At 47.7% G+C, this 26673-nt stretch overlaps 1 protein-coding gene across 1 annotated transcript in view; it reads right to left on the reverse strand.

The window, feature by feature from the left end:
- Positions 1 to 4123: 4123 nt before the first annotated feature.
- Positions 4124 to 26673, reverse strand: part of RAI2 (retinoic acid induced 2) — a 47499-nt gene continuing 24949 nt past the window's right edge. The window contains exon 2 of the mRNA XM_074858697.1: positions 4124 to 6288. Coding sequence (XP_074714798.1) covers positions 4519 to 6183 — 1665 coding nt within the window. The 5' untranslated portion in view covers positions 6184 to 6288 and the 3' untranslated portion in view covers positions 4124 to 4518. The remainder of the gene's footprint in view (positions 6289 to 26673) is intronic.

Here is a 26673-nt window from a genome sequence, read left to right on the forward strand (position 1 = left end):
TATAGCAGATACGAGTATGGATGGTAGGAGAGCCTGGGTCAGACATGTTACTTCAGGCCTGTGATACTGAGAAATGGAGGCCTTCGCTGTTCTCCTTTGCCTCACCTTCCCACCTGGCTGAGTTTGCTGCTGCTCTTCCCGTCACCTGCTGCGCCAGAGCAGGAGCGGGAAGGCCATGCTCCCTTGTGTGCTCCCTATGCGCACGTGTGATCTGATGGATGGTCTCCCCCCGCCCTCACTTCTCAGCCTTCAGCCCAAGAAAGCATGACCCCTTCAGTGCTCAGTGCTCACCTTTCTTCCCACTCTCGCTAAACTGAGTGGCCCCATCTTCTCTTTGAAGCTGACACCTTCCTTTTCTCTGTCACCTGCTCATGGCCAAGGGATGCTGTTTTGCCTCCCTTTCGTTCTCTGGCTGGCTGCTTGCTAACTTTAATAAAGGTGCAATGCTAACAGGCCTGGAGGTGGCTCTTATCTCAGCTTCCACTGCCTGCTTTCATCTCCCCATTCTCCACCTCTTCCTTGCACTCATAATTGCTGCTTCTTACCCGACTGCTTGTCTGTTCTGTCAGCCTGAAAACTGCCCAGTCCATGTAGGTTCTCTGGCTGAGAAGCTGCTCATTCTTTTGGATTCATTTCTGTTGCTAACAGCTAACTCCATGTGCCGAAGCCTGGTCCCGGGTTCATGCCTTGGGCAGCGTAGGGGAAGGGGACCAGCTGCCTGGCAAAGGAAAGCTTCAGGCTGGTGCATCTGAGCTATCCCACCCCTGAGGCTGACACGTACCATGGCCTTCATCTGAGACACGCGGCCCTGCTCCCATCCTCAGATTCAGTGTCTGGCTCCCTGCAAAGCCCCTGCCTGATGGGAGGAAGAGAGCAGAGAGAACCCCTGCAACCCTCTCCCCTCTTACCCACCCTCTAATAAACTCCCACACCCAAAGTCCAAGTCAAAGGAAGCTTGGAGTCAACAAGGGGTGCCCTTGAGGGTCTGCACTGCTCCTCTCTCTCTCTCTCTCTCTCTCTCTCTCCTTTGCATATACCCGTCATTGTAAAACATCTTCCTCATACCATTACGGCTTAATGACTTTCCCTTCAACTTCACAAGAGGTATTAATGTCTCCATTAACAGCCACCAGAAATGGAAGCTCCATATATCATGAGTGCTGCTCCACGTCCTTCTCCTCATACAGAAGTTTCAGAAGCAGTTAAAATGTAGCCCTGTAGAAAATTAATGGCTCAATATACAAAATCTGTAATTGCTGCTAGAGGCGAGGAGGAGGAGGAGGTGGAAGTGCTCAGTCTTGGTGTAATTAAGTACCTTGTTCAGTGGCCGCTTCTCCCCCATGCCGATGGGATGTAGGTCTCGCACTTCACACACGAGGGGTGGTGGGAGGCAAATGGTCCCTACTTAGTGTCGTTTGCCCAACGGAGTTAAGCATCAGGAGAGGTGCCAGTGTGTGGCTCCTCTATCCATGGCACAGCCGTGAACGCAGCGGTTGCATGAAAGGGTAGCAGGGGAGGGAGCAGGAGCTGCCCTAAGACTTCTCACAAAGATGCTGTTCACAATATCCCTGCCCCACCATTGCAGTTTAAGCAATGGAAAAGCCCAGTCTGCTTTATCCATCCATTTCTGGTGGGGTGGCTCCAGCCTGTGTCACATTGTGGGGGCCATCCATGGTGATCAGCAGTACCAGGGAGCTTGGTCCTTCTGGAGACGGCCCCATAAAGCCGGGGGGCTGGTCCTGGGCAAGGCGAAGGGGATGCTAGGACAGTTGGAGCCTGCTCTGTTTTTCCTCAGGCTTGTTTCAGAGTGGGGAGGTTGCATTTACTCTTGTAATGGGCTGGGGAAAGATGCGTCTGCATGGCTGCTGGTCTGGTCTGCCTCTACAACCCTGACCAGTTGGCTTTAAACTGAATTAGTTGCCCATAGGCATCGGGTGTTCTGACAGTGCTTCTATGGGTTTATAATGGCATAAAGCTGATTTAGTCTAATTTGTTGTCAGGGTTTCTGGGGCTTGTGGTCTAAATTCAGTTAAACCAGACCACTGTGTGCAGAGCAGGCCAGGAGGTAGCCTGGACATTGAAGTTAACCTGGGAGCACTAACAGCTCTCAGTAAAGGCCTGTGAAGGAGAGGAGGGAAAAGCTCAGCCCCTGCAGCCAGTGTCACCAACAGGCACTGCTCCACCTGTCGCAGGTGCCCTGTGGCTGGCAGGAGGAGTGCGCAGTAGCTGGACACCCTCCCTCCGCCTGCCAAGGATGCTGTGGGGGATGACGCTCGCACGAGGATGGCAGCGATCAGGACGGTCGGTGCAGCAGATGTAACCACCAGTGTGAGAAGCACATACTTTTTTAAACAAAAATCAAAGTAAATTTCTGGATTTTTTTTTTTTTAAACATGCTTCTGTCAACTGCGAAATGACAATGACAGCAGCTAATGCTGTGACCTTCTTTTTAAATAATCTGGTGTAGCCCTGGGCAAAACTAGATTTTCAGAAGGTCTTTGACACTCTGGAACAGGCCCAGCTGAAAGAGAGTGGGACAGTGACAACTGGCATGGCTGTCCCAAGTGTTAAGGGAGAAGCTGCTTATCCCATTATTGCCACGCATTGTTCATGTCTCGTTCGGGTCTAGTTTGCACGCTCATGTAGCTCAGCTTTGCTGCCTTCCAACAACACAAGGGATGTTGAAATCCTGAGTCTCTGCACTGCACTAACCCGAAGATGACACATTTCATCAGCATGGTTTCTTGGAAGGAGCAAAACAAAGTAGCAGAGTATTTTCAATTAAGAAAAAAAATATTTAAAAAATAGTCAGATGACTAAACATTAATGAGTCCATCAACACTTTACGCTCTTCTGAACATTGTTGGTTCTGCCAGCTTTGGGAAAAATAAACGTCTTTAAAAACACTTAAAAAGCAAGAGTTTGACAGAATTTGATGTTACGCTTATGTGAAAGTCCTCCACTTTCATATGAAGCAAGAGGGCAGGGATCCTTCAGCCCAAGAAAACAGAGAGCATGTCTTTCCTAACCACCTAATGCAGATGCATTTTCTGAGTAGTGAATTGGTGTCTGCTGGCATCGAAAGCTTCAACAGATTTCGGCATGACACTGGTGCCTAAGGTGTTATTAGACTTCTAACCCTGAAGCTGCTTTTTTGGGCAACTTTTCAGTGCACAAAAAACTGCAACAACCTTCCCAAAACTGGCCAAGAGGAGCCTTGGAAGTAGTTTGGCTACAGCTAGGTAAAGGAAGGCATAGTTAGCACGTGACGGCATCCAGCTGATGGGTCTACAATGGCTTTTTTTATTTAGACAGTATTGGTGCGGTGCTAGGAACATGTCATTTGAAACAATAATAATAAAAAAGAAGTTTTCTATGGAACAGGTATAACCACAAAAAAGGCAGTGCTCACCAAAAATTGTTCTCCTGCTCTCGCGTTCTGTTGGGACAGGTTTTTACAAATGAGCCATGTGAACTTAAAAGCTGACAAGACAATAATGCATCTCCAGCTCATTTCCATACACAAGTGCAAACCCATAACCTACCAGAACTTTTATTTTAATTGTACATTCACATTTCTCCATTGACGTGGGTGACTTGTACACTGCCGAGTGATAAAAGTTACACAGTTCTGCTCTTTCACGTGCATTGATTTCAGCCATCAAAGAAACCTAGAAAACTAACAATAAACAACTTTTCCATATATCTGTAGCCAGGCTGGGAAAAATTATGTGACTTTTCCTTCCCTTCCCACCCTCCAGCAACCAAATTCCCCTAACTTTTAGGTATTTCTCTTTTAAATGACTGCTAATATTACTCAATATTTTAAGACGGTTTCCTACGGGTTTCCCGCAATGAAGCTGGCATTAGGTGCACACTGGGCTCTACCGCTCGCTTGCTCTTGCTCCTCTGGAAGCTCGTTTGGGCGCATCATTAGCGGCTGTTGCGACGTGCTCTCCGACAGTGCTGTGGGACAATATAATTTTTCTTAGCCTGCTATTTTTTCTTAACATTTTAGGCTCATCACAAGTCAGTTGCGGCGCTTTACAGTTTACAGACTTTTTGCCAAACCTTCTCTGTACACTGAAAGTGATTCAGAAATGACAAAAAATGCCGCAACCAATTAGCACGTACAAACATTTATTTTGAAATTTCCATTCTAACCGTTATGAAGAATTACATCATCAAAGCACTTTATGGCAGTGAAAATAGCTCTTACCACTCTGACTCATCCATTACTCCATTAAAGCTGCAAAATGTGCAATCTGCTTGAAAAATAGGTTGCTTTTTATTCAGTTTCCCATGAAAAGTCAAAATTTGATAACAAAAAAAAACAAAAGGAAAAAGAAAAACCAACCCAGCTTATAGGGACTCTACATCCAATCCTCTCCCCCTTCCCCCAAAAATAACTTACAAAGATAGTTTAAAGTTTTAAATGAGTTTAAAACCAAGTGCATCTTTTTTATTATTTTTTTTTCTTCTTCTCATAATAATCTTAAAATTCTAAAAACCCATAATTTACTTTCTTGGAAAAAAGGCAGCGAGCCGTTGCTTCTTGATTGGAAGAATATGTATCTCCGGCGAGTTCATTTTCTTTAGCTTTACGCTCCTGTTTTTGACGGGTTTCCTGAGGGCCTCAGCGCTGTCCCGGGGCTCGGGTGGGCTCTTCACGTCATAGCACTGCAGCACCGAGTCCTGGGGCAGGTCCCTTTTGAAGGAAAAGTTTTTGGTGGAGACCCCAGACAGGCCCTTGATCTTGCCGCAGAAGATGGTGGGCACGGCGTCCTTGACGGAGACGATGACTTTGGCTGTCTGCGAGGTGCTGACGATCTCGATGTTGTTGCCGGCCTTGGGCTCGCAGCCTGCCCTGCCCGCCTGCTCCACCAGCCACTTCTGCGGCTGTCGCAGTAGCTCGGCCGGCCCGCCGCCTACCCCCCTGCCCTCCACCTTGCCCGACGCCTCCTGGGGCTTGCAGGGGGTGAAGGGGGCAGCTGGGCCCGGGAGCTTGTCCGGCGCAGGGTGAGCACCGGCCTCGGCAGCGGTGGCGGGGCCGGTGCCGGCCACCTCCCCGTGGGGCCCCACTGGCTTGCGGCAAGAGGCGAGGGACAGGTCCAGGGCCCCATCCTCGGGCGGCGGTGGCGGGGCAGCCTCGCTGGCCCGGGGCGCAGGTGGCCCTTTCATGGAGAGGTCCAGCGCCTCGTTCTCGCCGCCCATCTTGATGACGGTGTGGCGGCTCAGCTGGGGAAACTCCCGTGGGTGGAGGAGGTCGAAAGGCTTCGTCTCCTCCTTCTCCAGGGGGGTCTGGGTGCCCTTGCAGGAGTGGGGGGTGAAGAGCGGTGGCTTGGGCGGGTCGGGGGCTGCCTTGGCCTCAGCACTGTGGGGCACGGGGATGGGGACGGGGATGGGGATGGGGACAGGGACGGGCAGGGGCACGATGACAGGGTAGGGCACCAGCAGCGTGGCAGGGGGCACTAGCGGGGAGAGGGGCGAGCTGAAGGCCTGGGGTGGGAGGGCAGCATAATCGGGGGGGGGCTGGCAGGGGGCAGAGCCCAGGGCACCCTGCGAGGGAAACAGGTCCTGAAGGACGGCGGCGAATCCCGGCGTCTGAAAGACGGGGGGCAGGACGGGCTCCTGTGCTTGGCCAGAGGGCTTGGGGTCCAGGAGCTGGGGCTGCCCGACAGGGGCAGCAGCGCCGGGGAAGAGGCCGGTGTGCAGGGGGCTGCCAGGGCAGGCGGCCCCCGGGGGCAGCACCAGGGGCGAGTTCAGGTGCTGGAAGACATGCTGCTCCAGGAGCACGGGCAGCGGGACAGGACCCTGGGTGGTCATGACGTAGGGGGTGGTGGTGTTGGTGGCCGGCATCTGCGGGGCGGCGCTGCCGGCGACCTGCAGGTGGATGGGCAGGACGACAGGGCTGTCCCCCAGGCAGATGGGCTGCAGCACAGTGGCCGCCACCTTCAGGGCCACCCCGCTCTGTGACTCGGCCGGCGGCGTCAGGATGGAGGGTGCAGGGACTGTCACCAGCGGGGACAGAGCCTTCTTCATCAGGTCAGCTGAGTTGATGTTCCAGGCCTCCGCCGTGATCAGCTGGGCCACCCCATTCTCCAGCTTGTTGTTGGCCATTGCCGAGGGCGAGCTGGTGACGTCCATGGGCAGGTTTGGGGCATCCTTGTACAGCTCCTCCATGTCGCAGGGCTTCTTGGGCTCTGCCGACGCCACCTCTACATCGCTGTCAGTGGGACCCGTGGCGGCTCCAGGCTGCCAGGAGCATCGGCACCAACATAATTTGGCCTGCAAGCCAGAAACATATTTTAGGCACTGCATAAATCTCCTCCTTAAAATAATATTTGCCATTGCCTTTAAAGACCCCATCGCCAAAGAAAAGCTGTTAAATGTTTCCACACTTCAGGCTAACGGCTCCATAATACAGTGTACTATATATACAGAGATGCTGGATATACATACATCCGTGAGTGTTGTACGAAGAGTTTTGAGGAACTTATATTTAGCTGTAAACACAGATAATTTAAAAGGCCTCAAGAACTGCCTGCAGGCAACCCGCCCCCCCTCCCAGTACACAGCCTGACACAAGGACTTGGGCTGTCCATTTCACATTTTTAAACAAAGCTTCACCTAATGACAGTGTGTGGCAGAGCCCAGCGACAGTGTGCTGTTTTAACTCAACAAAAGCCCCCAAAACAAACATTTCTAAAAATATCACAGCTAAGAAATATTCTACCATACTCAATTCCCCTACAACACTGTCCCTTTCTCATCCCAGTGGGATTTACTAACGGCAAGCAGGCGAGCGCCACACGGTGCATACAGCACCTCGGAAACTGCTGTGTGCAGAGTGAGAAAGGAGCACAGCCGGGCAACGGCAAAACCAAACCAAACCCCAACGCTCACCCTGCTACAGAGCTAGATGGAGACAGTAATGTGAACCAGGCACCTGATTCATTAAGTCCCATAAAATAACAAAAAATTCAAAGCAACTTCAAATTTATTTTGACAACCCAACACTTTCTATTAAACGAGCAAATGGCAATTAAAAAAGGGCAGAGATGGTTTCCATTCATGATTGCAGTGAAAGTTGCAGCCTATTCCCTGAAAAGATTAACATGCCCCTCCCCCTGAAAAAAAAAGCAGCAAATTAATGGTGCTGCGTATGCATTTATGCAGAAAGATAAATAATTTCCTCCTTGCAAGTTACCGTTGGCAGACTTTGGCTGGGGGCTGGCTGCTCTGCCTGGCACTGCCCGTGCCTCTCCTGAAGTGTGCAGCGCATCCTGCCGTAGTAATAATCACCATGGAAACTTGTCCGGTTTCAACTGCGTTACCATGGGAAAGCACCGGCGCACCCCAAATTTACATTTTTCACCTGCACACAGCTGAATCCTGCTCCCTAGGAGCAAAACGTGTGTCATTGCTGCCAGCCAGGCAGCTGGGCTGGTGGGAGAGAGGTGCTTCCCTGCGTCCTGCAGACATACTGTTGGGATGATAAGGAGGGCAGCACCACTCCAAAATTGGATGGGTGAGGAGTCCCAGCCCGGAGATGTGTCTATGTCTGAGAGCACGCGAAGAGCTTCGCTGGCTCTGGCGCTTACAGAAATAATTTGCTCGCATACGTGTTTGTAGGACCAACAAACCTGCTAAGGGGACAGGGAAAAGGGAGAAAAACCCCAAACCCCACAGACAAAGGCTAAAAAATGGCCAAGGCAGGGAAGCGAGAAATCTCCCAAGTCTCTCCTGAGACTTGTAAATCCTTGGATTTGGCAGTGAGATGCTACAGCGAGTGCAAGACTACAAAAATACCAGGAGTTAATAGTGGAGGCTGGTTGGGTAAAATGCTAATAATTTATCAGGCGCGTTTGAGTTCTTAAAAAGGATTTTTAAAAGTAAACAGATGAGTCATTTCTTTTCCTCTCCTGCTTCTGGCTTAAGGAGAGTAATTCCGGATTGTTCTCATCTCATGAAATGTTCTGCAGAAAACATTCACAAATACAGGGTTGAGGGTTTTTTTGTTTGTTTCCTTTTCCAGCCTCAGCCAAGACAGATTATAGGCAGGCAGAGGTGCCCAAGCACCAAAAAACAGGAGCAAAAATCAAACCCCTTATTCAGAAAGTGACAAGTATCCGTATCAAAAAGATTGGGCCAGTCTTGTTCTGAAAAAAAAAAAGGAACAGCAATCGTTTCTAAAAATAAAGACAATGAGGAGACCGCTCAGCAGATTCAAGCTGAAAAAAAATAGATGTTGCTGTTTCTGTTAAGGAATTAAAAATCCATTTTCTACTGTTCTTATATAACCTCTCCCTCCTTCTTTTTAAAATGACCATTTTAAAACCCTGTGGTCTCTGCAGTGTACACCAGCATCTTTGCTCCTCCAGCTGCTGCAGCACAGCCGAGTATTTTGCACATGACACTGGCTCTTCCCAATGTTTCTGTTTGCTTGAGAAGCGTGAGATCGTGGTGTTTTCATAGAGAATTAATGATGTGGCAGGGACAGGAAATGACCCCCTGTTCCCCTGGCAAACCCATTTAACGTTGAGAAATAGAAAAATTAAGATGAAAATTATGCTGCGTAAGAGACTTGAGGGATTAGCATGCTTATGGACCCATGGAGAGAGAGACAGATCACTGCTGAAGATGAAAGTATAAAACATAATAAAATTCCCCCATTGCTGCTTTAAAAGGTGACAGGGCTAGAGGCAGAGAAAATATCTAGATGAGGGGAAGAAGAGCTCATCTATCACCATCAGACACCTTGAAGAAATGCCTGTGGGCTGGGTTGGTGTTTTTTTTTAAAGCATAGTCAAATACTGTTTTCTAGACTGAATCCTTTATGTTTCTGGGATCTATAAATATATATTCTTGATCTTGCAGTCCCACACTGCCTCCGGCAGGGCCCCACTGTGCATGGGGAAGGAGAAGATGAGAAAGGGAAGTACAACCCTTGACCCAGGTTTATGGGTTTGAGGTGGGTTTTTTTCCCCCCTCACCCTTCCTATGTGGAAGTGTAGCTTTCTGTACTTCCAGTGCACCTGCTTCTTGAGCATGTGATCACTACAGAAAAAAAACCGAACAATACATTACATATACATATACACACTCAAAAACATTTCACGATCCTGCCCGCAGCCTGTAGCTTGGTGGTAGCTGGCTGCTAGGTACAGCGGAGTCCCAGCACTAGTGCCTCCTGCGCCCTGTAAAGCAATTTTCGGTTTCACCTGGGAGGCAATCCCAGGGCTGCTAAACATGTATTACACTAAACACCTATTATCAAGGTCAGTAAGCAGACAGAGTGAAAAGGATCCAAGTCCCTAAGCCTCCAAAGAGAAAATGTTTGAAGAGCTGGGATCAAGAGACAGTTTGAAGTTGTCCAAAGGGGTGTTTTATAGTTGCTGGACTCCTGTTTTATACTATGCACACCAAGTACACAGTACAAAACCGTAAGTCAACGTGGAGATGACTTCTTAAACTAAAGTAAATTTTCAATGTTGGTATTAACAGTGATAGCTATACTGTATTTCTTCTTTAATAAAAATCAACCTAAAGTATGTGCTGGGTTTGGGTTTTTTTGGTGGTTTTTATGATTGCTGCTTTACTGCACATAAATTATTCAGAGTTACCCAGTTTTTAAAACAAGTTTCATGTACCTAATATACACAAATGAAGGTAATATAATTCAGAGAAATTGCCTTAAGTTTCCTCTGTCTACCACATCTCAGTGCCGGAAAATCAATTAATTTCACTTTCCCTACTTATCTATTTAATATTTAATTTGCTATTTGTTTTAATTGAAAAGAAGCTTGCAACACAGAAACGAGCCCTATTGTAAATAAACCGGGCTTTCCCACTGGGGTGCTGATAAGAGTTAAGTTCATGGCACTAGGCAATGATGTGTGTAACTGTACAGGAAATGGTATGTTAGCTATACAAAAATGCCATGAAAGGGGTGGTGATAACTCTAGCTTATTTTTTTTATCTCCTGCTGACGGCCATGCAACAGACTTTTCTCAGCGCTGTGGCGTGCCTTCCTGTGGGACCGCAGCACTGCACCGCGTACAGCTATCCCTGCTCTCTGCTTGCTCATCTGTGCCACGGCTTATACCTCGCTATCTACACAGAATTCAAATTATACTGTGCACACTACAGGAAGGGTCTTAGATGCTCCCTTTGTGGGATGCCCTGTTCAGAACCTCATGAAAAAAATGGGTTTCCCTTCAGTATAAATACAGTATCAAACACAAAATAAAATGAGAAGTCTTGACTTAATGGAACAGTTTGGGGACAAAATTATGGACGGACTTGGACTTCAACATTTTGCCAAAACTCACTGCTTGTTGTCATTGATTCTTCTGCCAGAAGCAACATGTTTGATTTTTGCTCTGCAGAAGCCCATTAACAAGGGCCGTGGTGAGAGCGCTCCTGACAGGGACACCCCACCACCCTTCGGGAGGACAGCAGACCTGCTGAGCACCCCCGGCAGCACACATCTGACCAGAGCGCCATGCCAGGTCCTGCACACCCTGGTCCCCGTCGGGCTGGTCCTGCCACTGCATGGCAGCACACCCCATCACCCTCGATGCACCACAAAACCATGCACCCAACCTGCACTCTACTGAAGCATGGGTTTCTGAAGGAGCTCAGGGTTGGGCCTGCCCGTCCTCAGCAGTCTCAGCGACTGAAGCCCAACCCATCTTTCTGCATCCTTCTGCAGTAAATATGCAAGTGGGCAACAAGGACACATATTGTCATCGACCAACCAACTATAAGTCATCTTCCGTCCTACAAATTTTGGTTTGCATAGTTCAAGCCATATACAAATAAAGGCTTTACTACATTCCAGAGGATGGCCCTGAAGATGGTCGGGGGCTGGAGCACCTCTCCTATGAAGACAGGCTGAGGGAGTTGGGGTTGTTCAACCTAGAGAAGAGAAGGCTCCAGAGAGACCTTAGAGCAGCCTTCCAGTACCTCAAGAGGGTCTACAAGAAAGCTGGAGAGGGACATTTCACAAGAGTATGTAGTGATAGGACAAGGGGTAGTGGCTTTAAACTGAAAGAGGGTAGATTTATATTAGATGTAAGGAGAAAGTTCTTCACTGTGAGGGTGGTGAGGCACTGGAACAGGTTGCCCAAAGAAGTTGTGGATGCCTCACCATGTGTTCAAGGCCAGGCTGAATGGGGCTGTGAGCAACCTGATCTAGTGGAAGGTGTCCCTGCCTATGGCAGGGGGGTTGGAACTAGATGATCTTTAAGGTCCCTTCCAACCCTTCTATGATTCTATGATATTGTTACTGGTGCTTTGTTACTAGAATAGAAAAAATGTATTTGGCTAAAGTGAGCTTTCATACAGCAAATACATGGAGCTATTACTACACAAATAATGTACAGGTGGGCTCTCCCATATATGCAAACCACAGATGATTTCAGCAGTGTTTGCCTCTCACACTTCCCACTGATTCACGTATTCAGGCACTTGGGACTCACAATCCTGGCTATCGTGCACACCCTTTTAGTAATCCTCAAGCACCAAAGGGCAGAGGAGTAACCAACTCATAGCTCATGGTGAACTAGCCTTCTCCCCTGTGTTTCACCATTCACGGAGCTGCGTTTGATACCCCCCCACACACCTCAGCTGGGTGCAGAGGCACCAGGAGGGCCAGTGGGACCTGTCCCCGCTCTGCTCGCAGGAGGGCTGATGGTGATCCCCTCTGAGATATGGGGCAGGCAGAGTGGAGGAGACCCACAGGACATTTGTTAAGGCAACCAGCCCTTCACCCTCCTGCTGGCTCACAGTTGGGACCCCAAACATGGTCCTATTGCCTCTGGAAAGGGGGCTTGATGCCTCCCCTTGGTCATACTCAAAGGGGAACCTCTGGGGATGCACTTTTCTGTCTCCTCTGAGTAGCAGAGAGGAAATATCCCAGTTTAGCCCTGCCCTCTCCCACTTTGTTCCCTTGACTCAAATACCCAGCAACTCCCTGTTAAGGTTTAGAAGGCACTTAAAGTGCTTCCTAAAGTGCAAAAGTGACAGGGCAAGGTGAGAAAGATGTTGGAAGGACAGGCAGGATTCACTCTGGTACCAGCCAGAGAGAGAAGGGAGGGCTGCACCGGGATATCACCACCAGTATGAAAGCTACACCCACAGCCTTTGCTCACCATTCTTCTGCACAATGTCCCCTGCTCACCACGCACTTACGCACTGCCCTGTGTTACTTCTCACTCTATGGGAGCTATGTCGTGGAGGATGAGCTGGATGCTGCTGAGGAGCAGTTAAAATAAGAGCATCTCATCAGACAATTTCAGAAGATGCTGGAGGAATAATAAGGCTCTGACGCAGCCCATGCAACAGGTACTCTCTTATTTTCCACCACTGCATTATGGATCCTTCCGGGAGGCAAACCTGTTTGTGTCAAGGCTCCCATCCAGGCTGTTAAGCCCTGGGGGAGCAAGAGGGAAAGAAAATCATTATGGCAGTGCAAAACGGCACATTATAGACGGGACATTGACAATATGTATACACTGCTTCGGCACACAACACGATGGTTCTGAAACGCAGCAGCTTGACTGGCTGATTTTACTTTGGTCTTTTAAATAGTTCAGCTGAGAAATACCACAGCAGTCTGCCTACTGCACAGGCTAATCGCCTGCAAAGAGCCGTGTTAGAGTCATATATTTGCTAACTATATTGCTGTTGTCAACAGCCTGTAGTTAGCAATCCATTCTGGGGAGGAGAGAACTCACTTTCTTCTCATTTAAAAACAAATCAGACCAATTGAAAAAAAAATCCTGTCATGGGCCTGAAACCAGTGTCTTTACTCCCAAGGGCAATATATACAAGACAGACGATAAATGCTGTGGAAGGAATAGAGCATTTGCCTGACAAATTTCAATCTGTAGTGAATTTTTATACCCAATTTGAAAGCCTCACAAAACCCCCCCTACATTTGCAGCGGAAACTATGACGTACCCCAAGCATAAGGGAGATAGCACATGCCGCCATACTGCCAGATGCCTTTTCCCTTCCTCTGCTCTATTCACGAACTATTCCACTAATGGGATGTAACACCTAACTGACAGTCTCCTACTTTCAAAAGGACGACCGCTCACACAATACATAGTATTACATATAAGCAGGCACTATAAAAAGAGCTCTGCTTTGAAATCATTTGAGATTGATCTTGCTATTCCCAAATGCTTGAGTTTCGCATATCCACAGCACATTCCAGTTCATGGGGTCTCTAAACTGTCACGCTTGGAGGAACCTTGCAGCAGTTTCTGAAAAATAAACCTTTCGAATGGTGTTTTTTTTTTTTCCCTTGGCATAGTACAGAAATGCCTAAACAGCAGCAGCTTGCTTAGCCTGCAGTAAGCTGAACACATGCTCTGAGGCGGAGACAGTGCACGGAAATCTGATGTATTAAACCTGACATGTGAAGGGCAAATATAAATTTGCCAGCCATAATTACTTCTGAGTCACGTGCCACCCAGTTCAGTGACGTCCCTTCGACCCAGCAGGCTCCTCTGATTCGGTGAAGCTTTTGTACTCCAAATTTCTGTTCAAACAGGGAAGAGGAGTTACTGCTTTTGCGACTGCAGAAGTGTCTGTTTAAATCAGCTTTCTCTTGATGCTGCCAGCAGCATGCAGGTGTCTCCTCCCAAAGCTTGACGTAGTCCCTTGGATGGGGACGATGGCGGCTGCAGCATTGTGTTGGGATGGGTGCATCAGTAACGCAGCAATCACACCCCCGCCCTGAGCGCCTGTGGTGGGGAGGTGCCACCTACGTGGCCCTGAGGGAGCATCTTCTCACCAGCAGCTTCCCAAAAGCCAAACTGGAGGGCTGCTCGCTCCTGGGAAAGTCCTGCTGCACTCCCCTCCTCGCCTCTCACCCCGTCGTGTACCTCTGCTTGCTCAGAATCACTGAATCACAGACGGGTTGAGGTTGGGAGGGACCTCTGGAGGTCATCTGGTCCAAGCCCCTTGCTCAATCTGTCAGTTACTGCAGACCATGACCAGGCAGCTTTTGAATATCTCCACGGATGAAGACTCCACAACCTCCCTGGGCAACCCGTGCCACAGCTCAGTCACCCTCACAGTGTAAAAAATGTTTCCTGACGTTCAGAGGGAACCTCCTGTGTTTCCGTTTGTGCCCATTGCCTCTGGTCCTGCCACTGGACACCACTGAAAGGATCCTGGCTTTGTCCTCTTTGCACCCTCCCTTCATATATTTCTATACATTGCTAAGATCCTCCAATGCAACTTTGCCAATGCAGCCCAGGGAACCATTAGCCACCTTTGCGGCAAGGGCACGTTGCCAGCTCACATTCAACTTGGTAATCACCAGGAGATCCCAGGTCTTTCCTGCCGAGCTGCTTGCCAGCTGGGTGGCCCCCAGCACGTACTGGTGCCTGGGGTTGTTTCTCCCCAGGTACAGGACTTTGCACTTCTCCTTGTTGAACTTCATGACATTCCCGTCAGCCTGTTTCTCCAGCCTGTTGAGGTCCTTCTGGATGGCAGCACAACCCTCTGATGTATCAGCCGCTCCTGCCAGTTCTGTGTAATCTGCAAACTTGCTGCAGGTATGCTCTGCCCATCATCCAGATCATTAATGAAGACATTGAACAGGACTAATCCCAGTACTGACCCCTGGGGTACACCACTAGTCACTGGCCTCCAACTAGATGTTGTGCCACTGATCACCACCCTCTGGGCTCGGCCATTCAGCCAGTTTCCAATCCACTTCACTGTCTGCACATCCAGCCCCTACATCAGCAGCTTGTCTGTGAGGATCTTATGGGAGACAGTGTCGACGGCCTTCCTCAAGTCCAGGTAGACAATATCCACTGCTCTCCTCTCGTCTACCAGGCTTGCTTCTCATACAGTAGGTCAGTTTCCCATAGGGGTGTCCTGATTTCAGCTGGGATAGAGCTAATTTTTATTTTTTTCCTTCTTAGTAGCTAGAACAGTGCTGTGTTTTGGATTCAGTATGGGATTTGATATGAGAAGAATGTTGATAATGCACTGATGTTTTTAGTTGTTGCTAAGAAATCAAGGGCTTTTCAACTTCCCATGTCCTGCTAGTGCACAAGTACACAAGAAGCTGGGAGGGAGTGTAGCCGGAGCAATGGACCCAAACTGGGCAATGGAATATTCCATATCATATAACGTCATGCTCAGTATATAGATAAGGGTTGATTGGGAAGCTCACTCTGGCTTCTGGGATTGTGGTTTCAGGATTCTCTCTTCTTTGGGATTGCTAGCTGGGAAAGGGCTGGGCATGGGTCATCAGGTGGTAAGCAATCACATGTGCGTTATTCATTTGTATTTTCTATTATTACTATTATTATAATTATTATTTTCATTTTATTTTATTTCAATTAACATTGTTTTTATCTTGACCTACGAGTCTCCTTACCCTTACCTCTCCAACTCTTTCCCCCATTCCCCAGGGATGGGGGAGGGTGAGCAAGTGGCTGCGTGGTGTGTGGTTGCTGGCCGGGTTTAAACCACGGCAGAAGGCAAACTGGCAGTGGGTTGAGAGTCTAAGAAAGTCTAAATTAAAATGAATCAGGGAAAAAGTGGACTTACTCTAGGGATCTCTCTTGCATCAGAACTCCTGAGATTTACTATACCTTGACCTCCACGGTTTTCACACGTGTTGTGCACCCACGTGTTTACTTTTGGAGTGAAATCATAGGAAGAATGCAGACTCACGCCAGCATTAAAAGACTTCTTAGGCTTGAAAAGTAAAGTGCATGATTTTCCTATGGGAAAAAAATATTTTAAACAATTTCTCCTGTCATTAAATATCTCATTTAACTGATTATTTAGTATCATTTTCAATCAAAACATTACATTCACCAGCAAAGCAAAGAAAAATGAGCTGTTTTGAGAACACAGAGCTAAACAAAACAAACAAGAGAGATGTTACTTTACAGTAAATTTTAAAAACCATGCATTTTGTTTTCCCAGCAATCAATACACCAATGATAACAAGAGGAAAAGGATACCAATTAAATGTAATTGCCAGCCCTGCTTCCCCCAGAACCCGAAACAAAAAGCACTCAGTGTCAGTCTGATAAAATATTTGCTCCTTTCCCAGTCAAGCGCTTTATTAAATACTCCTTAAAACATCTCAGTTCTTACAAAGGATTTCCAAGTTTGATGTCAGTGAAACAACTTCAAAGCCTCATTAGTTCCCTGGCGGAGGTTTGTTCTCTTCCCAGAGACACTCGGCTCGCTATTTTGTCCTGACCCTCTCCACTGATCCCAGGCTCAGATATTTTTACTACATTCGTTTGATCTTTTCCGACATCCAGATGAGAATTGGTATCAGTGTGGCAAAGGCTGCCATCCATTGCCTGTCTCTTATTGCTTACATGAATCTCTCACTCCTGGTTACGAGGGACAGGGATCCCTCACAGACCAGTTACCAAGTCTTAGCCAACAGGTTAGTGAGGTGAAGTTAAAAATCAGGTTTTAAACTGCTACGGCACTTTTGCAGGCAAAACATCTAACTTTGCCCCATTACACCAACATGGTTTCGACTGCTTTGGCTGTCTCCCAACCAACTACACAAGCAAAGCACGCCAGAGTACCTCTTGAGGGGTAAACCAGCTCAAAACTCATAAACAAAGTGAGGTGCCACCAGCACCACACATGTCCCGAGAGCCCCAGCCCCTCAGACATGCTGCAAACCCTTTCCCATCCCCTCCTTACAGCATACCAGTTCCAGTTAAAAACCACTTTTTCTCGATGCAGACAAGGCCAGAATAGGGCTAACCTCAGCACTGTTGAGGGAACTGCCCTTAAGCTTGTCTTGCTTGCTAGACTTTCTTGAGACAGAGAGGAACTAATAATAGAAACCAGTTTTATTGTATTTTAAAGCCATGGAGGTTAGAATAACAAATCCCAATGCTTCTGAAACTCATTTTAAAGCAACTGAAAGTTTTCACACAACTCTCATCGTCCTAATATAGACTGGCTTAAATAAATAAATAGTGAGAAGAAAAGCAAAACTAAGTTAAAATCTGAATCTTCCAGCTCACAGATCCTTTTTTGGTGAGGTACAAATGCTCCTGTCTAAGACCACAGGTAAGGACATGGAGGTGATAAACCACACGGACGTGTGCCACCCAGCTTGCCACTGTGACCCTAAAGAGCAAAACCCTTCTCCTGCCTATAGCTCTGCCAGCTCTCAGTGGCACAGATATTGTCCCAATGACAAGATTTAGGGATGGGCCAAAGAGCTGAGGACCAAAACCAGACTCATCTTCTCTTGAGTACCAGGGTGCTGCTTGGGGAGCAAAAGGGCGGAGAAGCCTTCCCTCCCATGGTGCAAAATGCTGATATTTAATACTGCATCCTTCTCCACTGGCATGAGTAACCAAATGCTCCTTCAGCTTGCCACGTCAAGATCAAGTTTTATGTTCATAGCTTCAGATTTATTAGACTGACATTCCCTCTCCTCCACCCCATCACTTTGATAAACTAAGCCCAACATTTCATCAGCTACATGACGGTGCTAATCCTCAGCAGATTTCAAACTTGCCCTACTCTTGCACCAGCCTATTTAAAAATGTGTGGATGGAAAAACTTTCAAGCAAAAATAGCCCCTTATTTTCAACCTTGCAAAATTTGTAAGCAGCTGCAAGGATGTTGTTTAAAAGAGACAGAAAAATGTAGGACTCCTGTGATGTGAGGAAAACTGCAGCATTTTTTCTTTGAATTTTGCATCCTTTTACACACTCACTTTCACCCCAGTGTCTGTACCATTTCCTGGTTTGACTTTGACAGGCAGAGAAATGACCCCTCCGTCGTGCCGTGATACATAAGATGTCAGCCTTCTGACTGTATTCAAGCTAACACCAGCGTGAGATGCAGCATTACGGTGCTGATGGATATAACAAGAAGATCTCACAACTTTTCAATGTGTTTTCACCCTCAAAGCCTAATTTAGCCCTCCTAGAAGCCCCTATACTGAACTGTGAAATATAGATGCTTCTGACCACAAATAATATGCAAGTAACAGAAAATACTGAAAATCTGTCTTGTTGCACCCCAGTGCCACTGAGGTTACTGCTGTTCAGGTAACTAGTCCAGATTACCTGTAACACCTACAAACACCCTGCATGCACATGCATACTTGCAAGTACTTCTCTAGTGCCTTCTGCCTCATCCATTTGACTGTGAGGTCTTCTGGGCAGCAATCGTTTTGTTGGCACATGATTAGCACAAAGCCCAGACCTCATCTTGGATTTCAGTTACTGCTGCAATCCAGATTATCCATCATTCGTGGGGATGGGTGGGCACACACACACTCACCGAGGTGGCACGGGGCTGCCTTCCCTCTCATTCTAGCTACTGGCCACTACCTGGAGTTGCGTTCCTTCGGTGTGCCTTTTCCTTCCATTTCATCAAGGTCTACCATGTTTCTCTGCTGCTGGACCATTTACAGTCTGCCTAAGTGTGAATGTTAATGTCCAAATTTTACTAATTTGATGCTATATGAACAGTGACCTTTCAGACAGTTCAAAGGAGTCTTCTCCAGCCAGGTATCCTGGCTCTGACTGACACACTGCTCATGCTGCACAGAGGTGAGACTACTCCAAACTGTGCTCAGACCACACAAAAAAGTAATAATGATCTTTGTCATCAGGCATTAAGACCACTCAGAAGAAAAGAGTTATATTTCAGGAAATGCAGGCAGGGCAACCAGCACTGTAAAAATAGCGTTGCTACTGCAGGTAAAAGTAAATATTATTTTCCTGATACTATGAACTAGTCAACATGAAGATATTTCGCAGACATGTATTGCAAGAGGAAGCAAGGTCGGTCCTGCCCATACTTTTCCATCAAACCTTTGGAGAGTACATACATCAAGATGAATGCAGTATACCAAATTTTGTTATTATCACTTCCCCTATCTTAATGATGGTTGCATGGTTCCAGAAGAGGAGTGTGCTGCCATAGGATATAGAGCCCCTGACATATTTACTGCAGCATTTTTCACCAGCAATTTCCGCTGCGATGTGTGCTATTACATGTTCAGAAAAACTTAGAGAAACTGCAGGATGCAGAACAACAATTACATCTTTCCCAGATGAGACTACTACGTTAATGGATCGGCGTCATCCATCACCATAGATCGTAAGTCCTCTGGGAAACGTCACCAGGCCACTCCAATAAATCTGACTGGGAGATTTTATATTCAGCTGTTCAGCTCAGCCTTAGGAAGCAGCTTAGCAATACACTCCACAGTGCGACTATGGCTCAGCTCCCCTGGTGAGGTGATGTTGCTCTACGGCCATGAAGCTCTGGATGTAGGAGATCCTTGCATGCCAGCGTGGAAGGGCACACAGGGCTGCAGCCTGGTGTTAACTCCTCACACAGTCTGTTCTTCAAAGGACTGAATTTCAGTACGCAGATTGTAGACTGTGAAGGAAGAAAAGCTGACTGCACAGCTTCATTCCTCTACCAACAACAAAGCAAAGAAAATAAAAAATAAAGGAGAACAAAACTAACAGACAAAAAAAACCACCTGCCAGCAGACTGGTGCAGCTCTGAAGTAAATTTTTTTGCTGTCGATCTTCTTGATTCTTCAGGCCACCTCAGCAGGCGGAGCAGACTGTCTGCCGTGAAAATGTAAGGTGATGCTCTATTAGGGAAGAGCATACTTCTCACAGACTCTTCCTTCAGGAAAGCCAAACAAATAACCCACAAATAAAAACCTCCACGGCTCTACCATGTCCTAGCTTATCCTTGTAATAACAGGAGAACAGGACCTGAGGCTGTCTGTCCTCATCTCCTGTGCTAATGCAAATGCAGGAGCAGTATAAGAGCAGGCTGAGGGGAAGGTCAGGCTCATCGAAGCCCTTTTGGGAGGCAGCTCCAAGTGAGGGGGTCCGAGGGCACTTTTGTCTCTCCTGCTTTGTGTATATTCTGTTTCAGGCAACAATATATTTTCCTGACATGCCGTTCATGTAGCTGGAGCTAAGCATTTCCTCATACAGTACTGGGGGTGGGGATCTGCCAGACTTAACCATTTTGAGTCCTCTCTTCCCTTAGGCACTGGCTTTCACCACCCACCCCACCCCACCCCACCCCACCCCTGCCCCAGTGCAGTGCCTTCTCACTCACCTCGGATACCCAATACAAGGGCATCAACCCCAATGTCTGTTCCCACCAGGATGGGGGTACCACCAGATGTGCCCCCCAAAATGGGGACAGCCTTGGGGTGCCACCTGTGTCCATCCAACCCTCCCCATCCCCACGTGCCAGCCCCCTTCTCACGGTGGCTGACCCCCTCCCACTGTCTCAGTACACGGGTGCACCAGGTTTGGCCAGAGGAGCAGGGATGGAGACCGACGGCTTGAACAACTGCAGCTCCTGTGGCAGTGAGTACCTAACAGTAACCAGAAGGGAGCACAACAGAGCTTGGGAGATTAGCAAAACAAGAAGAAAGTAGTTTTAACTACATAATCATTTCAGGGAATACAAACTGCCTATAGCCTGTATAAGTCGTGAGAAACAGCACACGCTTGTCTTGCCTCAGGCAAATCCATATGTTGGTAGACAAGCTCAGCTACAAAAATTATACCCTTTCTTGCAGATAGAAACAGCAAGAGCACCCAAGAAGTACAAAATACTCAGTATTTTCTTGGCAGGGTGTTAGAGAAAACAACCATGCTCATTTAAAAGCTTGCTGTTGGCAAAGGGGGAGGGTGGATGCCCCCAGCCCTTGCCTCTTGCAAAAGCTCTCCACCATCCCTCCAGCGGGGTGGTCAGCATCAGGTCTCTGCACTTGCCCCTGCTCAGGGGGATAGGCTGTTGCTGGATGGAGGGTCTACTGCACCTTTAGGCTCCTCCTGCATGCAAAATGTGAGTCTGCCCACACCACCCCAAGAAACTCCATGGCTCCAGCTGGGCTGTCCTGCCCAGGCACACCATGTACAAGGACGGGCAGTCTGCAAGGTGCCAAAGCAGTGGGTGCCAGGCCACTGGGCTCCCGGGGGCCAATGCTGGCCAGCCTTTGCCCAGGATGGTGGCTGAGGGAAATCAGAGGAATCTGCAGTACAAGAGGCACAGCAGGAACAAGCTGCGCTGCAACATGGATTGCAAAAGAAGCCCAGAGAGCTAAGGTGGCAACCAAGAAAAACCTGTTTTTACCACGTGTTGATAGATGTGCTCACACAGCAAACCACTGGTCAAGCTGTGTGAACATCTGAATGGCACAAACCAAATCAGAGGAGACAGCTGTACCCTGGTGAGCACAAACCCTTTGTGACCCCAACTGAATCTTCCTCAGAAAGGTGTTGTGATCCATAGTTTGAGAAACCGAGCAGACATCTGCTGGCCACGACTGCACCGGGAAGAGTGCCCACTGAGACAGGCGTGAGTGACCACAAACCAGGAGACAAGCTCTCTGCAAAGATGTGCTCCATGCTGAGAGGGTTCCAGAGCCCCCCGAAACTCAGCATCCACAATTTTTGCAATGGCCATGCTGCAACAACCAACCTGCATTTCCTTGGCTGCCTCATACAACTGAAGGAGCCATCTCCATGTGGTGCATCTCCCAGAAAACACTTCATGCTGGTTAACTCCAGTAATCTCAAGGGCTGGCAGTCGGCTGCTGACTGCTGGGTGCAGAACTTGCCTCTGTTTAGGCAAGGGCCCTTGGTGGGACACCACTGGCATAGTCAGTGCCAGCGCTCGTGGTTTCACAGGGTACTTGGCTGTGGGGAGCAGGTCCCAGCGCACGCCCATCTTGTCACCCCCAGGTGTCCTCCACATCCAGTGGAAAGGCTCCTGCAGCATGCTACAAAAGCATGAAAAATCAATAGACTCCACTGCCTTTTTGTCTGTCATTAGCAATTTTATAGCTTAATGCTAACCAGAGTAAGCAGGAGAGCATGCTGCTACCAAAATTTAATTAAAGGGGGGGTAGATCTTTGAAGATCCTGAAGTCACCCAGTAAGATGAACACCTGGTGATCCCTGCCCTGTCCTTACAGTGATTAAGGATGATTTGGCCCCCATTTTTGGATGAAGATTTTGTCAGGACCCAGCCACCAGTGCGGGTTGGCAGCGGCCAAGGGGTGGGAAGAGGAGCAGCCCAGGGGCAGTGGGTGCCCACCGTGGTGGTGGCACCAAAGCCACTGACCTGGCAGCAGCAGCAGCACTGGGCACAGTATTGTGGGGTGCTGGCAAGGGGGAGCGGGAGGCCGGCTGTTTGGGTTTAGCTGTCTGAACAGGCACTGACGGATTAGGTCCCTTTGCATCTTGGGCACTAATTAAAGCTTGTTTATTATCCGATTGTTCCCGATAGCGTATATTTCTTCTTTGTGTAAACACAGCCGACGCTGATGTCTAAAAAAACACGCAAAACCAAAAGGAGTGGAAAGGTCTGTGTTTGAGCAAGTTATGGGGTGCAAGGGACACCTCACAGCCCGCCCCACCAGCGCCCAGCTCTCCCCAGCCAGCAGTCACAGGCATGGGCTCGCATCTGCTCAGTGCCGGGCTGAACAGTGAGCTCCATCCTTTTCTTCCACGCTGGTTGTGGTTTGCGCAACAGTTACCAGGAAGAGAAGCCCTGGCTGAAGCATTCACCCTCAGAGCAGCAGCAGTTATGTGTAATCAGAGCTTAACGAGGTAGCTGGAGCGAGTGCGCTCCAGTGGCAGAGTAAAGTTGTTACCAGAGCATCCCGGGCAGTGCTCGTACACACACAGACACAGAAAATGCACATCTGGAATAATGGGCAGCATCCAATTCACCAAAATTTTGGGGCCCTAGAAAGGGTATACCTAAATATAGTTAAACAAGACCCTTTGGCAATATCTGCATCCTTGATACAGTCAGTGGAGAAGGATCGCTGTCTCCTCCAGGCCTTGGCTTTAGGTGGGCTGTAGGCACCGAGTGGGTTTGGCTGGGACTAGAGTCCAGCCTTTACATTAAAAAGCCACCAAAGCTGCAAACTCAGCCACTGAGGAGAACAGAAATGCAACCTTCTCCTGGTTGCCTATATGCTCCCGATTCTGGGTGGCTGCATTACGATGCATTCTTAAATACGCAGTTATCGCCTCTTTTTCAAAAGGCCTTGTTATGCTGCAAAAGGACATACAAAAAAAGGAAACATTTTTTTTCATAGGTTTCTTTGTAACTTTCAAGCTTCTGACTCCAAACTAAGTAACACTTCTTTCACACAGATTTGTACATGTAATCTAAAAAAATTAAATTGGTCTATGAATCTGCTTTTAATGATATGATGCTACCTGCTACCCTTGTAAATGTATAGAATTATTTTAGTCTTTCTCTTGCTGCATCTTACAAAGGCAACACACTGTAGTTTCAGTAGTTGCATTTTTAAATGTGTTTATCTGGGTCACTGCTACTTAGAGCATAAGAAGATTTAGTGAAGCCAGTTTAGCATCAGTCTAGTGCAAAGGAAAAAAGTCTCTAATTAAAACCAAAAGATTTATACTGTTTGGAGGGTAAAATTCTCAACATTATCAAGTTAAAGTCTTTGGACTGATTCAATAAGAAAATAGACCTCTGGGCAATTTCATTCAAAAGGCACTTGGTGTTTGGGGGTTTTTTTTGGCTCATCACTAATTATTTCATTTAATTAGCAATTTCAGGTACAGAAAAGAGAACCAAGAGCATTACAACATCAGGATTTTCTTTAATAGTATGATGTAAAATCACAAATGACGAAAGAACGGGATTCCTGATCATGGCAGTCCATCTGATGCGCATGGAGCACTGCCGGTGTGCGTGCCAGCTTGCCCTGAGAGGCCACACTTCTTTGCCGTGTAGTGGCCGTCATGGAAAATGGGGGAGAAAGCAACCTGTTTTGATGGCACTGCTCCCAGATCCTTCCACTAAGATACAAATAATCTGCAGACAGACGAAAGCAGGGGGGCACATTCAGAGGCCAGGAGAGGCACCTAATGTAGTCTCCGTGTGTTTCCAATGATCCTAGCTTTCCACTGTCTTAGAAAATGCCAGGAGAAAGGAAGATATTGTTCAGGAAAGGCGAAGCTGCCATTCACACAGGAAATGACGTGGGAGGCTGAACAGCCACCATGAGATGAAAGTCTGAGCATGCCCGTGTGATGAGAAAACAATATCCCTCGGCATCACGCTGCCCATCGGGTGACAGGAAAGTGACTCAGAAGACAAGCGCACTTCAAAGGTTCGTGGAATACTGGTTTATTTTAGCTGAAGCCCGTCTGCAGCGGAGCAGGGAGGACTGCAAGCAGAAAGCATCCGCTCTGCATCCTGCAGCCGTGGCTGGAGCGGTTCAGCCCCCAGGAACAAAAGCCTTCCTCCTCTTTTCCCTTTCTTCTGGTCGATGGAGGAGGGCAGGAGGGGAAATAGCTGTCATTACCACTGCCGAACCACAGCCAGTGGAGGCCTGATGCCACGGCGGAGCAGGATGAGATGCTCGGTGACTACCCCGACGTGCCCCACGGTCTCTATGACAGAAAGCTCAACTGTCTATCCATCAGTAGGGTATCGGTGTGACAGAAACATTAGGTTACAGCAGCCGCATCACTCTGATCCGCAGTTAATTATTCCCCATATCCAAAGAGCAGCAACACAGGGAGGAAAGGGACAAGCGTGTAGTTGGTAGTTTGAATCTGTTATCGATTGGATGCTAACAGAGGGAAATAACTAACTATAAAATATTTCCTGTGTCAGAAACAGGGAGGAAGGATGATAGATTTTCTTCAGATTATTGGGGGCAAGAAAAGGAAAGTCATAAATTCTGAAAGCCCCAAAGTTTTTTTCAAACATGGCAGATTTCTTTCGAGGTTTTTTTGGGTTGCTTTTTGGTTTTTTAGTTCCCCCAATCTATTCCCTGACAGAGAGCACACCAGCTATTCAACGGATATGGTGATCTACAGCTTTGGTCCTTGGGGTTCTGATTTGATTGCAAGAAGGCAGCTTCCAGCACTCCCAGCCTTGCTCCAGGAGAAGTTGTCTCCCAGTCAGTAGGGCTGGCTACAGATCAAGACTCTGAAGGAGTAAAACTCTCAGTATCTGGTCCCTTAGTTAGAGAGGCTTTATTTTATCATACTGTTTTTAGAGATTTATCACTTCCTTTACCTTCCTCCATACGCACAGTGAAGAAAATCTGTTTTAAACATGCGACAGGCACGGTTTCCATCAAAGAGTAAATTTTGAGGATAAATAAAGAAAAAATGAGCTATTTTTAAGCCAGAGATGATCACCATGCTGATGAGTGAGCACAAGTGTCTGAACACCAGTGTTGCTCAGCATATTTACAAGATCAGGTTGCCACGTCATTCTTTAGATGATCTGAGATCACCGGAACCCCTTTCCTTAAAAATATGGCTACAAGAAGTAATTAAATGTCAGCTTGGGGTTTGTGCACATAGGCATGACCGCTTTCTCCTCAGGCACCTTGGAAGTCTGCTGCTGGTCCTTACGGAAAAATGCATTTAGCCCTAATACTAGGTTCAGCAGGTTGTGAAACTCTGCATTTAACTTGGTGGGATTTTGGTGCAACAGCTTCAGAGAGCTGTATTGGATCAACACCAGTAATGCAGATACCTCTGCAAGTAGGTCGGACACCAATCCTGCGGAGACCTGGAGCATGCCCCAAAAAACTGAAGCAAGGGGCAAAAAGAGAGGGAAGGAGGGTAGGATGCAGAGCTCCTGACATCTGTATCACAGAACTACAAGGACCTCTGGGTTGTCTCCAGATCAAAGGACCACTTGATAGCAGTCACCAAACGCCTTCTAGCGGAACACTACCATTCATCTCATTCTTCACACATTTTCCCAAGAGAGGCCACTATGTTGACGTGCTTCATGATTTATTCCCATGAGTAGCTGCAATGGAAGGAAGAGGTAGCACATGGAGACCTGGCACCAGCAGAGAGACTGGGGGATCCAGTTCTGGGGACACACATGGTGCTGCTGAGAAAAGTGGAGACAGGGCAGGGTACAAGGCACAGAGAGTTCTGGGCATTTAAAGAAAATAACCAGAAGAAAAAATGTATGACTGCTGTAGGGAAGATGAAGAGGGGAATGAAGGAGAAGAACCTATAGCTGCTGACACAAGGGATAAGATGAATGAAGCTGCAGAGAACACCTGAAGTAGAGAGGGTGGAAAACGGAGTTTGTTACGGAAGATACAGAAAACAGTGACAAATAAAGAGCTGCTGTGCAGTGCCCTTAGCTTGCAAATATAAGACTTGTTGAGGGATGTCTACTGTCTTTCTAAAATTGTTGCCAAAGATGGATGAAAAATTCCTCTGACCACAACTGAGGAAGTGATCTATTTCCGTAACTTTGAAAGCTGGAGGAGAATTGGGGTGTCTTGATCATACCGCAGAAAGTCAGGTTATGAAAACAGGTGTTCCTGGGCAGACCCATGCTCTCTTTTACAGACCTCCATGGGCTTCCCACAGTCTGAGTGCAAAGGTGTGATCTGGATTGAACGCCCGAAGGAAGTGATCAGCCAGCAGTGGAGTCCCAGCGCATCTCTACAGTATGATCTGCAAAACAGTATGATCAGCTAAAATTGCAGGAGCTGAGTTTCTGCGGAGTGAAAATATATTGAGGACAATGTTTAAGGCTCTTGAAGAAAAATATTCTACATTCTGTCTGCAGTCACTCCCATGTACAAAACCCCTTGCACTT

The sequence above is a fragment of the Strix uralensis genome, chromosome 2, assembly GCF_047716275.1.
Source record: "Strix uralensis isolate ZFMK-TIS-50842 chromosome 2, bStrUra1, whole genome shotgun sequence".
Classification (NCBI taxonomy): Eukaryota; Metazoa; Chordata; class Aves; order Strigiformes; family Strigidae; genus Strix; species Strix uralensis.